Source organism: Diorhabda carinulata, chromosome 8, assembly GCF_026250575.1.
Source record: "Diorhabda carinulata isolate Delta chromosome 8, icDioCari1.1, whole genome shotgun sequence".
Classification (NCBI taxonomy): Eukaryota; Metazoa; Arthropoda; class Insecta; order Coleoptera; family Chrysomelidae; genus Diorhabda; species Diorhabda carinulata.
Genome location: NC_079467.1, coordinates 747,803 through 762,056, shown reverse-complemented (window position 1 = coordinate 762,056; position 14,254 = coordinate 747,803). Strand labels below are relative to the sequence as shown.

Below are 14,254 nucleotides of genomic sequence, written 5' to 3'. Positions count from 1 at the left end.
ATGCTAAACAAAGGATTCGATTAGATGGTAGATCAACCTTACAGCTCTGATTTTGGACTTCGTGTTCCTATGTTGTATTAGAAAAAGGAAGCTCGTTTAGCGATTTTTTGTACCAGGAGAAACCATATTGTGCACATTTTAGAGCTACCTTAGTCGAAATAGTTATATTGATCTGAATAGAACTCCTTCCATTCCCATATTCTCATTTTCTTAATTCTAGAGCCATAAATGTACAAAGTACCCCTCGCAATCATAAATCAAATAATATTATATGGAATAAATAACAAATCTAATTATACAGCACGTAAAAACAAAATGTGAATTAGTTATATATTAGATTATGGTAAATATTTTCAAAATTAATCACAGTTTTTCAATAAAACTATCGAAATATCTTCTGAGAGCGTTTCGAGAATTATAAATGATTCGAAAAAACATATTATTTTCAATATATTGTGATAAATTAGAATGTTTCTTCTGGTACGATAATCTCACATCTGATTGTAACAAGAAGGAAATCGAACATTTGATAACATTCAGGATAAGATATCCTTGAGTTCAATAACAGATAATGAAACCAACGTTATCAGCACTCGGTAATTTCTATTGACGACCAAAAAAAATTATAATTTTCAATTAAAACACTGTCATAAAGAAATATAGTAAATTGTGGTTTCAACTCATCAATTATTAAAAATCAGTTATTTATGTTTCCATATGATATTTGGCACTTATTTTTCACCAATACTCTGAAGGAAAATACCAGTAGTGAGTCTTTTTATCTAAAAAAAACTAATTGGATATTAGAAAATATAAATTAGACCCATAGCGAGTACTATCGGGAGTTAATTGCAAAGCTTAAAGCTGACAATGTAACTGTTCTCTTGTTATGGGATTTCGGTTAGGATATAAATTATTAAAGATATTACACGTTTCTTGTTGACTTCTACGCCTATTACCTCCTAAATGTATTATGCTTCGTCCGATATAAGGAAAATAGTTTTTAAGGATTTTGAAAAGCAAAAAAATAAACATTGTGATGTATTAGGAAGAACAAAGTTCATTATTTTTCCGATAAAAGGAAAGATCTGACAACGATGTAATTACCACTATACCGGCCGTATCACAAGACGTTTCCGAGATGATTGAGGAGTTTATATACATAAAATTCACTCTCTATGATATTCTTAATAATTCATTATTCTCAATGAAAAAACGGTTATAGAATATATCATCAGTAACTTTTCATATTTCCAAAATAGAATGTGGACTTGAAAAATCAAATTATCGTGTTTGTCAAGTAGGGAAATAATTAAATAACTAGGAAGTTTGATAAGAGATATTGAATCCATTTAAATGGCAGAAGTAACCACAGAAGTACCATACGTACTCTTTGTGTATAAGAAAACATAAAACTAAGAAATGTATAAACTAATTCCAGTCATATTTATATTATCTGCTCTGCAGTTTACGAATTGCATTGATATAACAGTAAGTACTACAAAATACAAATCTGACTTTTTTTGCTTTTAATAATAAGTATCGAGACATATAACTTGATTTTTGTCTTTTTCGTAATGTTATTTTTCATTTTTTTCTCACTTCATAGATCAAAATAACATGAGATATACTATAATTCACCAATTACTTATTTAAAAAGCGCCCACAAAAGATTATTTTTCCTAAAAGGCAGGTCTATCGTGAATTAAACTATTTTTTGATAAAAGGCAACACTTGACTATTCTATGATAATTATCCAAAAATAAGAACATCCAATTTGTTTTAGATTACCTCTTAATTATGTCACACATAAAATCGATTTCATTGAACTTATACAAGGTCTCTCAAAAGGCGAGTTATATCATTGCATTAACCCTCTAACGCTAAGGGGGGGTTACATCCGACCTTCTTCCTTCCATATTGAGTGTCTCATCCCTCTACCAACTATTTGTAGTACGAGAACCCAAGAAACCCTGTCAGTCGGTATCGAGGGACCCTCGGAACTAGATACACTGTTCTGCTAAGGTGATTTGCCAATTCCTGCTCAATATGTTTCAAAACTCAACTCAACAATAACAGGGACTAATAGGAATGTAGCCATTGATAACTGGTTCACTTCCTATGGCAGAAGTCCTTTGAGAACGAAAACTGACAATCGTTGATATACTTCGTAAAAATAATAAACCACAGATACCGCCTTCATTATTATCTGCTGCTCCACAGGGTTCTACCAAATACCTGTATCAGGATAACAAAATGATTTTTGCTCAAGCACCAAAACCTAAGAAAAAGGTTCTGCTTCTGTCAACGATGCACCAAATGGGGAAAGAGAACGGAGACTCAGGAAAATCGAAGAAATTGAATTTTATAACTCAACAAAAAGTGGTGGTAGGTGTAAATACATTTGTAATATTCAAATGGAACTTAGATTGTGAGGAATTCTCAGTACACGCACGTGCAGATTTCCTCAAAAGCCTTGCTTTTGGACTGGCTGAACCATATATGAATCAACGTCTGGAGAATCAACGCATTTCTACAGAATTGCGATTCGCAATAGGAACCATTTTAAGTAAGGAACCATCACAATCGTAAACTACTGCGGTGGGGTTATTGTAATCCTTCAAAGAACAGGAAAGGCAACAATTTTTGTGCAAAATGCAACAGCAGTTTGTGTGAAGAATACAAAATGATTTTGTGTCCCAAATGTGCTACTAATGATGAACATTCTGATTTGTACCTTATTATATATAATTTTTTTATTGGTTTATTTTCAATTATTTCTATTGATTGTGATTCATCAAACATGTTTTTGAAACCGAAAAAGTACTAGTCCTATAACTAGTTAGAAAAGTGGCACGAAAAGTACTTCACTTTGTTATTTGATAAGACTGAATAATAATTTTGCTTCAATGTAAAGTTAAACTTCCAATGTGGTTTTCTAAATGAAATAATTATTTTATTGATATAAATTATGAAACTAAATGTGATTGTTCATAGGTAGAATAAAAACTGTTATCACAAACTACCAAGTGACGAGAGTTGCTTCTAAAATAGTCATTTTGCTTTGGAAAAAAGTTGCAAAATGTGTTCCTGATTTTTTGAGTTATCAGATTGGTAGTGAAAAATGAATATGAATGTGGTTACTCGACTGATGTATTGATCTATAGAAAATAAAATTGTTTTCTTGTGATTCTGAACTATTTAAAAGAAAAACATAGATGGGTCGGGTCTGACCCCTCCTTACTATTTATGATGATACACTCCGCCTTACCGTTAGATGGTTAAGCGAGAAAAATCGATCAGAAATCATCAATCTCATGTCTATAACGCAAAGATTAATCGCAAATTACCAATAAGATTTAGCCAATCAAAGCTTTTGGAACGTTTACGTTCCTCCCTATCGAAAGCTAGGGAAACATTATTTAATGTAAATACTTGGAATAAATTTTTTAAATAAAAGGGTTTTCAAATAAATTTGTCATAGAGATTATTTTTCATTTCATACTGAATTGCCAAAGTTCAAAACTGCGGCAGCAGCTTAATACTTTTATGGCTCTCTCGACCGCTCGATTAGGACGAACTTGAACGTTCCACAAGCTTTGATTAGCTAAACCTTATTGTTAATTTTTGTTATAGACATGTGATTGTTTGGTGATTTTCAATCGATTTTTTTTTCGCTTAATGCAATGATATAACTCGCATACGAACGTTTTGAAAGACCCTGTATATATGTTACTGGAAATGTATGTTGTATAAAATCCTAGGATACTTATATAATTCCAAAATCATATTAGGAAATGTGAAAAAATAATTATTTCTGTCATAAAACACGTTGTTAAAATGTAATTAATAATTTTGATCAAATCATTCGTTGAGACAACAACGTTCAGGTAACAAATATAAAAATTTTCATATTATCTCACTAATAAAAGCTTCGAAAATAAAGTATTTAAGAAATTTTGAAATGTATTTATCACAAAACCGACTTATTTTATTCTTATAAAGTCAAACTTCCGTTTGGTATGTAATAAATCTGTTAATTAAGTTATAAATGTCACAATATTAAAGTTAGTACACAATAATTTATTTTTATAGCAGAGATATCTTGTTGTAGTACAGTTTTTCTTTCGAAGGCACTTTTTAAATCCCTGGCCGGTTCCAGTGGATTGTGGATTAGCAACTGACCGTAGTGACATCTCCGTACTCGGTGCATCCTCTGCATCAAGAAGAACTCTTGGACACACATTAATCTGAGATCGAGAATATAATTGTACTATGATTCCGTTCTTGGTACCAAAGCTACACCTATAATATTTCGGGCATCAGCACGTCCTCTGTCAACCTCTGGAAGTGCGATTCGTACAGAAGTGCCAATAGGACACACATTAATCTGAGATCGAGAATATAATTGTACTATGATTCCGTTCTTGGTACCAATTTGTTAAAGCTCATCGTTGGTTTTAGCCAAAACTACACCTATAATATTTCGGGTATCACCACTATCTTCATTTCCGATGGCCATTTTGACAATGTATAAATTTCCTGGGAATTGTGTCTAATATAGTTTATTTTACACATTTCCGTGCGATTTTAGGAATTATATACATATCCTAGGAATTGTATTTCAATGACGGATTACATACATTTCCAGTAACATATACAGCTTGTTTCTAAATTCAGGACGTGATTGCTCGTATGAAATTAAATTAAATTGAGTCTTTATCCTTTTTTCTAAACGTGTACGGTAATCCATAACACCTAGAGGTGATTTTTTCCAGGATTTATTAAAAATCGTATCAAATTTCACATTTTTAATGTTTTCCACTCAATTTTTTCATTAAATCATAAATTATGGTATTTTTTTTTCTCTGCCGCTGTTGATTTCAGGAGAAAAATTTAAGAATAATAAATAATTTTGAATGAAAAAAATGTTAAGTTATAGTTTCAATCCATGGAACTTCATTTTGAAAAAAAGTTTTTATATGGAATGAAACAAGGGTTGCTAATTTCATCCCCGTATAATGTAACAGGAATATTGAAAAAATAACCCTTTGTGAGTGCACGAAAATAATTTCAAGTTACTAGCTTTACTGAAATTTAAAAAAAAATAAAAAGTCATGTTTAGTAATATCTCGGAAAGGGGTGAGCTTGAGAAGTTTTGTTATACGAAATACACATTTCAATTTTATATGAGCAATAACCCCCTGAATTTGGTGGTAAGAATTCAAAAGAAAGTTTATTTAATTCAAATTTGAAGGATTTTGGGCCAAATTTGATGAAGGATTATAAAAGGATACATGATAATTGTGTTGCATTAACCGGAGCTACGGATGGAATGATAGGAGAAGTTAAAGATGGAGTTTTCAACGATGAGAACGATATCATTAAGGTATTATTCTAATATGCATTAGCTTTTATTCATAAGAAAGACTCTTCAATAATCTGATATTATGAATTTTTCTTCTCATAGGTATTATGTCATCATAAACAGCAATATATATATTTATTTGCTATAAAAATCATTCATCATATTATTTGTATTAGTTGAAGATTTATCAATATCTGTGTACAGTTTGATTGATTTCCGACCAAAAGAGAAATCTAATAGTCTATTAGCACCAAAATTATTTTTCGTTTTCAAAGGTACTTTCGTGATACAGAGGTTTTATTTTAGTTTTTCTAATTCAATTGTGTATTGTTTAACCGAGATGTCGTGAAAATTTGATTGGTTACATAATAATTTTTTTCCTTAGTAATTTAAAGAAATACTGACACACTATGATAACACACATATACGCGAGAAATTGCAAAAAATGAGGCACGATTCTATATTTATTTCGTTGATAAAAAGGACTGTAAAATAATCTAAAGCGTTACCAATTGTTTGATAGCTCAAAAACCATTTTATATTATTTTATCACACTTGAATCAATTTTAATTATTTTGGAGGAATTTGAAATGATTCTTATTCTGTTTTCGTTTCTGTTTGTTTTAATTGAATTAGAAATAGAAGAAGAATTCACGATTTAGAATCGTTTTTTGTTCCAAATATCTCTAGTGGTTCACGTTAATCGTAATAGATTGAATTTTTTTATGGAATATTGAGCTAAATATAATTGATTCAATTTCTCATTCAATCCTATATTGGAGTTTTCAATCGACCTAACCCATTTAAAAATTTTCTCCATGAAAATAACGTTATTTATTCAAGTCGAACTTTCAAAGTTCTTAGGAATGAAAAGGTGAGGGATTAAACATCGACTAAAATGAATCAATTGCATCAATTTCACAGTGCAGATCCAGAATGGCCCGATTTTATATATTCAAATTTGATACACGATTCAATATCTGCCTTAATATGGTTCTCCAATCCAACTAATGTGGTTGGAAGGGGAGGAATGAGTCTTTCGAAACGTTTATAATAATATCACAAACAATAATGTTTGTAAATCCTTGTGAATCAATGATGTAACACGATATGATTAGGCCCAATAAGGTCTATAAATCTCTTAGTAAGAATATCATTTAAAAACTCTTACATGCAGATTCCATTGCATTCAGATACCGTCCTGCCAATACAGTTATTTGAATCTGTTTCTGAACGAAGTCTGATTGTCTTCTATGATACCAAGATTTGTTATTTTCGTAACATTGTTCTTAGCAAATGAAATAACTTCATTTTTTGTGTTATTGCACATTTGCACAGTCCTCCAAGCATTATGCGTAATACAAAATCTTCATTAACTGGTTTCGGTTAATGTCGCAAAACTAAATATGTCGTTCTTTGAAATCTTCATACGAACCCTATGATAATTTGATTCGTGCGGTTTCATATGCAAACGTCGGCGCAATGCAAAACAATCCAGATAGGTGTTGAAGGACTATCAATTTCCCTTCTAGTTCGTCGAGTGGATTTTTGAGGGTAAGAGGCGATGCAGTCCGGGACAGCTAAGTTCATTAGACAGTCGGTGATAATCTAATGATTTGCCATTACGATGGTATCATTAAATTGCTTATACTATGCTCTGGATTGTAGTGATATCAATACCATATGTGGTGCTGACATAAGCGCGTCACTAATATCAAGAGGAAGCTTTAAACTCCAGAGTTTCCTCTTTGTAACAGTTTATTGTTCACATTGGATTCATATATAGCTACGATTTTTATTAATTGTATGAATTATCTATCAAATTTTTGACAAAAGCGCCTCTACATCGCCTTAATAAATCTGTACGAATTCCATCGACAAATATAATTCTATTTGAATTATCAATAATAAGATATGAACAGAAAAACGAAAATTTAAATCAATATTATCCAAAATGATATAAAAAATATAAATAATTTCTTTTCTTTTTATTCCTTGAACCTTTCGATATATTCATGCTTCTAAATGTTTTTCATTTTAGATCTCTTCTGTTTTGGAATTAGTTATTTTTTAATAATTTTCGAGAAAAATATAAAATTTGACTTTTCGAAAAAATAATATGAGATGTGAGATGATTCTGTTTAATTCTTTGTTATTGTTTGTATTTACATGATGTCATGCAAATGATTTTTCTCTATTTATCAAAATATCTTTTACAGGAATATACAGCTTGCATTTGGTTGAACGTGGGAGTGGTAAGTAAAAGCATAAATTCAATATTTCACATCTGCCCTTATTGAAAATGGACAATTTCACTTGATCAGTATAAAATCGCATTTTTTATCATGAACGCAAGCTGAATTTATTAACTGTATTTTCTTGGTTTTAACATGACCTTGCCTGCAGAAGAAACGGTCTTTGCCTCCTTTGGAGCCGATTCTCCTTACTTAGTTCAACGATTGTTCTTTTGCTTCGAGTGTAAAGTGATGGACCCACGTTTGACTTTATTTTTGTGAAATATTTCTAAACACTCGATGGAAAAATCTTCACGACGTTGTTTTTGTTCCATTTGGTCGACCACTGAGATGCTGGTCGACCAAATGCTGTTCATAATGAAGGAGCAGTCTCGCCAAGATTAAAATATAAGTCAGCTTTCTCCTCGGTTGAGCTAATGCCTTTCAAATAACAGTATTTTTACAAATTCATGAAAAACGTTCACTATTGATGGCTAACAAACAAATAATGAACAACGCGAAGTCTTTGAACTTGAAATTTATGCTGTACACTTTGTGTACTTTCTGCAATTTGCATTTTACTCACTATTGGAGAAACCTAAAAGGAATTAAGTGATTCGTTAGGTTAATTATCGTGAATTTCATGTTATTTGTCTGTCCATGGATACCAATAATTGCTCAACAGTATATAAACTGATGAGAGTAGATTGAGTGCAATTTGAGTGTTTTATAACAAGTTTCATAGTTTCCATAAAAGCGAGTGGAACCCTTTCTTTCTTATTTTTAAATAAAGAGATATTTGATATGTATTGAGATTTGAGATATATTTTATTTTAGATCGACAGTAAACTGAATATGAACTTAGAGAAAATGGCGTACTACTGGCCATCAAAAATTTCCCCAGATCAAATTTCCATCTACGCTACTTGTATCAAAAATGCAAGAGAAGGTAATAGCTAAATAATAATACATCGTATTATTTTCTAAGTAAGTTTTCCATTTTACAGAGACTAAACTAACAACAACTGTAGAGAAGATATGGGGGATTGCCAAATGTATTGAAGATGAAATTCCAGAGGTAAATATCGACTCACAATTCAATTAGAAATTGGTAGATCAAATCGTACTGCTAAATGTACCATAACGATAAATTTTTTCGTTGTAGGATCACATTTTTTTTTAAACTGTTGGAAAGGAGATTATGCGAGATGAAGATATGCAACAACAACTCAAATTGCTCAAATATCATCCACCACCTTTCTAACATTCAATCATAAAATGAAATGCGATTATTATAAATTGAATATTTGAAATAAAAGTTTGAAAATTTATAAAGGTGTATCATTTATCTTCATCTAGTACACATTCCGTGAATCCAAATTGGTCTAAATATAGCCTTGTACAACAGCAGTTTGTTTTATTTTGTACCAATAAGTGTGACTGGATTCATTGTGTAAGTTATGATGAGTGGACTTGACTTTGTCCGCTTCAATCCCCCATTTTTTTAGCCATTCATCTATTTTTTTTTAATTATCTCTGTGCAATTTTTGTATTATGACATAAAACTAATATTGAGGTATCTTAGAGAGTGTGACAACTTCGGTATGATTGGTCGCTGAAAGATTGGAGGTACAAAGGAGATATAAGAAGGGCCCCAGTAGACATCCTTGAGAGACCCCAGCTTCTATCGAATACAATCCTGTGAATTCATCTTGCTGTTTCACCAAACAATGTCTATCTGTTGAATAGGATCTTAAGATAGGTGAAAAGGAATGTGGTGACTGTTTTTTAAGTTTATATATAATACCTTCATGCCACACTTCATCAAACGCTTGACCAACATCCAGAGAAAATGCTAAAAGTACATAGAGTAGTCTCCTACTCTATGTACCTGTTCAATAGTGTTATGGACAGAAAATTGGAAAGTTAATGTAGACAGATCGTACCAATTAAAAGATAATTTCTCATTATTGACATTGTTAAATGAAAAAAAAAATAAATTTGATAATATACTCCTTCTCTAATAATTAGAGATTTCAAGAGTATAAAGCTAAATTTTACCTACATTTTCATAATTAGTTGTTGGAGCGATTTTATCCTAGCGTTCAAACGAAAACTTTATTTCAAATGGAGAACCCCGTTTTCCATTCGATTCAAAACTTTCCTCCGGATTTAAACATTTCAAACTAAGTGAACTTTTGCTGGTATATAATATAATGAGGTGTTAAATGTTTTGTTTTTGTTGAAACATGAGATCACGAGCAATGTTAGTCCTTGCGCGAGGATAATATGAACAGGAGAACTGCAATACAGTTTAGAATAATTCAGTCTTAAGCCTTTTGTCTTTGTAATTTCAATAAATGAAGTGTAGTGTAGTCTCAATGATTATACTCATAATTAGATAGATTTTAAAGAACTGAAAGTAACTAGATAACTGGAAACATATGTTAATCAGTTAGTTTAGAGGTGTACTGTGTATACTTATATCGATATCCTTTGGTTTAGCCAGACGTTAATGCAATTATCACATGCATTAGCCAGTACACCTTCTTATCTGGATGGAAAATATAAAATTATCATAATTTAGAAATAACTAAAACCATATCACATACAAACAGAATGTTACAACGTTCTTAGTGTATATCAGCCAAAACTAAAAAATGAGTAAACACATCTGCCAAGTGGTTATACAGCTGCTGAAGAAGATGCCATCATGAATCCCTAGAGGGTTGGATAAGCTTAAGAATTATTCGCAAGAGTTCGCCATCGTAAACACCCCCTATTTGCAGTAATTGGAATGGTGCCTAGCCCTACTTAATTTATACTAAGGCTACCTTCATAAATGTACTTGTTTGGTATGCGAATGGATACAGATAGAGAGGTTTCCAATTCAGAATCTCCGTTCTAGAGTAGTCTTGAGGATTTGGGATATGTGTGTCCTTGTTACCTGCTTTTACTACGAAAGTTACTTTGGCCCTTCTCCAAGGCTTTATACTGCTTCTACTGAGGCGGATCAAGTAAAGCTGGATTTCGTCCTGTCCTCTTTGAAGGAGGGCTGGAAAGATTCCGTCCACTCCTTCAACGGTTGAAAGGTGTTTCAAGCCCATTTTATTCGTTCACTGTTACATACTTGATCTGCAATTGTTGCAGTTTTACCATTTATAAAAATATTCAGCCTGCACGAAGAGCTGATGATTCAATGGTTGTAGACCTGCGAGCTGCACTGTATACTTCAAATTCTATTATATCTCGAACCGATGATTGGAGAGGTTATCCACAATCAACGTTTCGATTCCCATTATTATCTCCATAATTCAAATTTGATAGAAATTTAAACTGGTATTTCAAGCTGATAGTCATTCATGTCTTGATGTCCTTGCTTACTCTCTTATCGATAATTATCTATCTCTTCACTAGTTTTGTTGATAAGTTTATGTTTATATTTTTATACTTATTAAAGGAATTTTTATATTCGTGGAATCTTTTCATTGTATCCTAAAGAATCAGTTAAGACAAACTATTGTGATAATTTTGAGATTAATGATTATAATATTGAAGGGAAGCTGATTATCCCCTACCAATATCATTTTTTAGTCTTAATATACCATCTAACTTACTTGTTTGGAAAGCAATTCCTCATATTCAACGTAAATTTTGGAAAATAAAAGTTTTGACGTAATATATATTAGTTTGTTTAAAAAAGATGGTATATAGAGTGTTATTATTTCTTATTCAAGTAAATATTATACTGTAGAAGATGAAATTTGATGTTTTTCTAAAGTAAAATCTGTGTTATTGGTGATTTTTTTATAAACCTTACAGACCTAGAAACAGCAGGAAGTTCCGACATAACAGCCTATTTACTTCCCGGTATTTCAAAATTTGTTTTTAATAATATAAGGACTTGCCTTATAATCCAGATATAAGTTAATCCAAGAACACACTGTCACAAAAGTGTTCCAAATTAACTACTTCAAACCAAACATAAATTGTTGTGTTTTAGTATACACAAAATCCGATAATAACAAAAAATAAATGGTATTATTGACACTACAATCAGTTTATTTCCAAATAAACAGCATAAAGGGACTTGAAAATATTTTTATCCAAATAAAGAATTCTACTCATAGACGCGATTCGTCAAAATTTCCTAGCGATGTACCGTTCCACCGTGGGAAAATGGAAAATTCGGACTGGGAAAGTTCGGCACATAGACATAATCTCTACGATTCTGCGACGAAGCGCTAGTGGAGGGAATGCGTATGGAAAAGGTGGGGAGGGGATATCATTATTTTGCAGCATCTGATCTTTTCCCGGCTCGAACCCTTGCATTTACTGGAAAATCGGTTCAATTTTCATACATTTTTTCTACCTTATTGAAGATACAATAATTTTTGGGATGTATATCCGCGACAGGAGAATTTTATGGACGGTAGCCAGAAAAATGTGAACGTAAGTGAAATATACACTCTGAGTATAAAGCTCTGGAAACGTTTTCCAGAAGTTATCAATAACATCGAATCTGAATAAATTTCTCACATCAATAAAGCGAGTCATTTCTAAGAAAATTGTGGCCAAACTAGAGAATCCGTATGCTTAATGTTTCTATTGAGCGTCAATTTGAATATTGAATTTTGAAGTTCAAGAATCTAAAGTTTTATTTTAAGATATCACAAAATTGATCATATCGCAACTAATTGATTCCAAGGCGATAAATACTCAAATGTTTGAAAGCTCGAAATATATCAGAGTTAGTACACTTGGGTGTTCAATTCTACTTCTACTTCTACTCCCCTCTCCCTATATTTGTGCTTTCTTGGTAATTCTATTTTCATCCATTCCGCACACATGACTTTTTGGGCTTTGGCAATTAATACTAGACTCGTTATTTATTTCTTCAAGCTCAGCATTTGTTCTGGTTCCTCATGACTTATTATTTATTTTCACATCCCCATTATTCTCACACACTTTTTTTATCAGCTCTTTTCTTTATCAACACCTTTTGACTCATATCAGTACAGTCGGTCTGTTCATAGTTTTATACAATCTTATCTTTGTTGCTTTTAAGATTGCTTTTGCTCTGAGAATAATATCCAAAAATCTCTTCATTTTACTACCCTTCGCTTTGAAATTTTCTATCTCTTCCGTCTCATCATCTATATTCGTAATCAGTACACCTGGATTGTCGAATGACCCAACTTTTCAATTTAATATTCCTCGATTTTGGTCCTGAAAGGTTTGTTTTACACCTGTTCTTACCTTTGCCGTTGCACTTCCATGTATTTATTTTATTTTTATACATTCACCGTGAAGTCAAATATTTTTTATTCTTTTTCCATTATACTACAGATTTTCTCCAGTTTTCCGTGGAAAATCTTCGTCTATGGGAAGCAAATTGAGTACTAAATCAGTTTCTCCCGTTGTATTTTACTTACTTATATGATTCATTCCAAAACTTTTGAGTTTGTGTGTTCCAGTCGAATCCTCCAATCGAAATTGTAGTAGACTTTTCCACTTGACAGCGCGACATTGGTTGAATTTCTCCAAAGTTTATCCGAAGATAAACAAACTGGGAGAAAAACGAAGCTCTGTAATTGTACGTGGTTTCCACTGTATTTTCGTCAAAATTCAACATACTGTAATTTCTGTGCAACATGAATTCCTTACCATATATGGTTTTAAAACTTCTGAAGAACTTTTCCGGAAGGAATATTTTGTATTACCATTTCCTTCTCCATTTTTTTCTGGCAGTTCTACAGCTGCCAGGCTAGGAGTTCAACCACACTCAAAGGACTCAAGGACTCATCCGGTACACGATAAACGTCCAAATTCAACTCAACTCTCAGCAATTGGGAATTTAGTTGAAACCTGGAACCAACAAAAATAAGGATAGAAACGGGAACATGGATGTATACGACCAAAGAAGGAACGAGTAGGTAGAACAAATTCTAATAAAAAGTAGCTGATACTCTAGCATATATTTTTTCTACAAAATAATGAAATGTTTTATTCTATTAGTTCTGTTCCAAGTTAAAAACAGAAAATAAGAATTCACATGGAAATTATTATATAAAATTGGATTGAAACGAAAGGAAAGATAACTGGAAATTTTGTAAGCACTATAATACAAAGCTGAAAATATATAAGAAAAACTTATCAGCTAATATATAGGCTAATAACACACCACAAATTTCATTAAATGTACTTTCATTCAAACACTTTAAGAGAGCATGTACGTAGAGGACGATTTAGCGAGCTTTATCGAGTTCGTCGTAAGGAGTGCGAGGTCAATTTCTTCAAAATATTGAAATAAATAAATCAGAAGTGACTAATGTGCCGCAATACGTGAACGGAGAAATATTCAAAATGTTTGAAGAAAAACTGTCCCAATTGTAGATCGCTAAAAATATTTTTCAGTTCCGATTTCCAATTTACTTAATGTTACCTATAATATAAGAAGCTTTCTCTTGAACATACATTATTTAATTGAGAAATTCTCGTTTTTGTCAGAACCCATTTATATTTTGAGATGTAGCATGAATACTTCAAAAGAAAACAATTCCTAAGAGGACGGGTAATGATTGAGTTGGAACTTTGGGCGAATAACCTTCTTTTTTTGGAAAATATTTAAATGAACTTTCAAGTTTAACAC

The 14,254-nt window shown here is 31.8% G+C and overlaps 1 protein-coding gene across 1 annotated transcript; it reads left to right on the top strand.

The window, feature by feature from the left end:
- The first annotated feature begins 1,364 nt into the window (after positions 1–1,364).
- Positions 1,365–8,937, top strand: LOC130897554 (uncharacterized). The gene is made up of 6 exons (XM_057806476.1): positions 1,365–1,491; positions 5,258–5,389; positions 7,588–7,623; positions 8,440–8,551; positions 8,610–8,680; positions 8,768–8,937. Exons 1-6 carry the CDS (start codon positions 1,423–1,425, stop codon positions 8,783–8,785), a joined length of 438 nt encoding a protein of 145 aa, XP_057662459.1. The 5' UTR covers positions 1,365–1,422; the 3' UTR covers positions 8,786–8,937.
- The last annotated feature ends 5,317 nt before the right edge of the window (positions 8,938–14,254 follow it).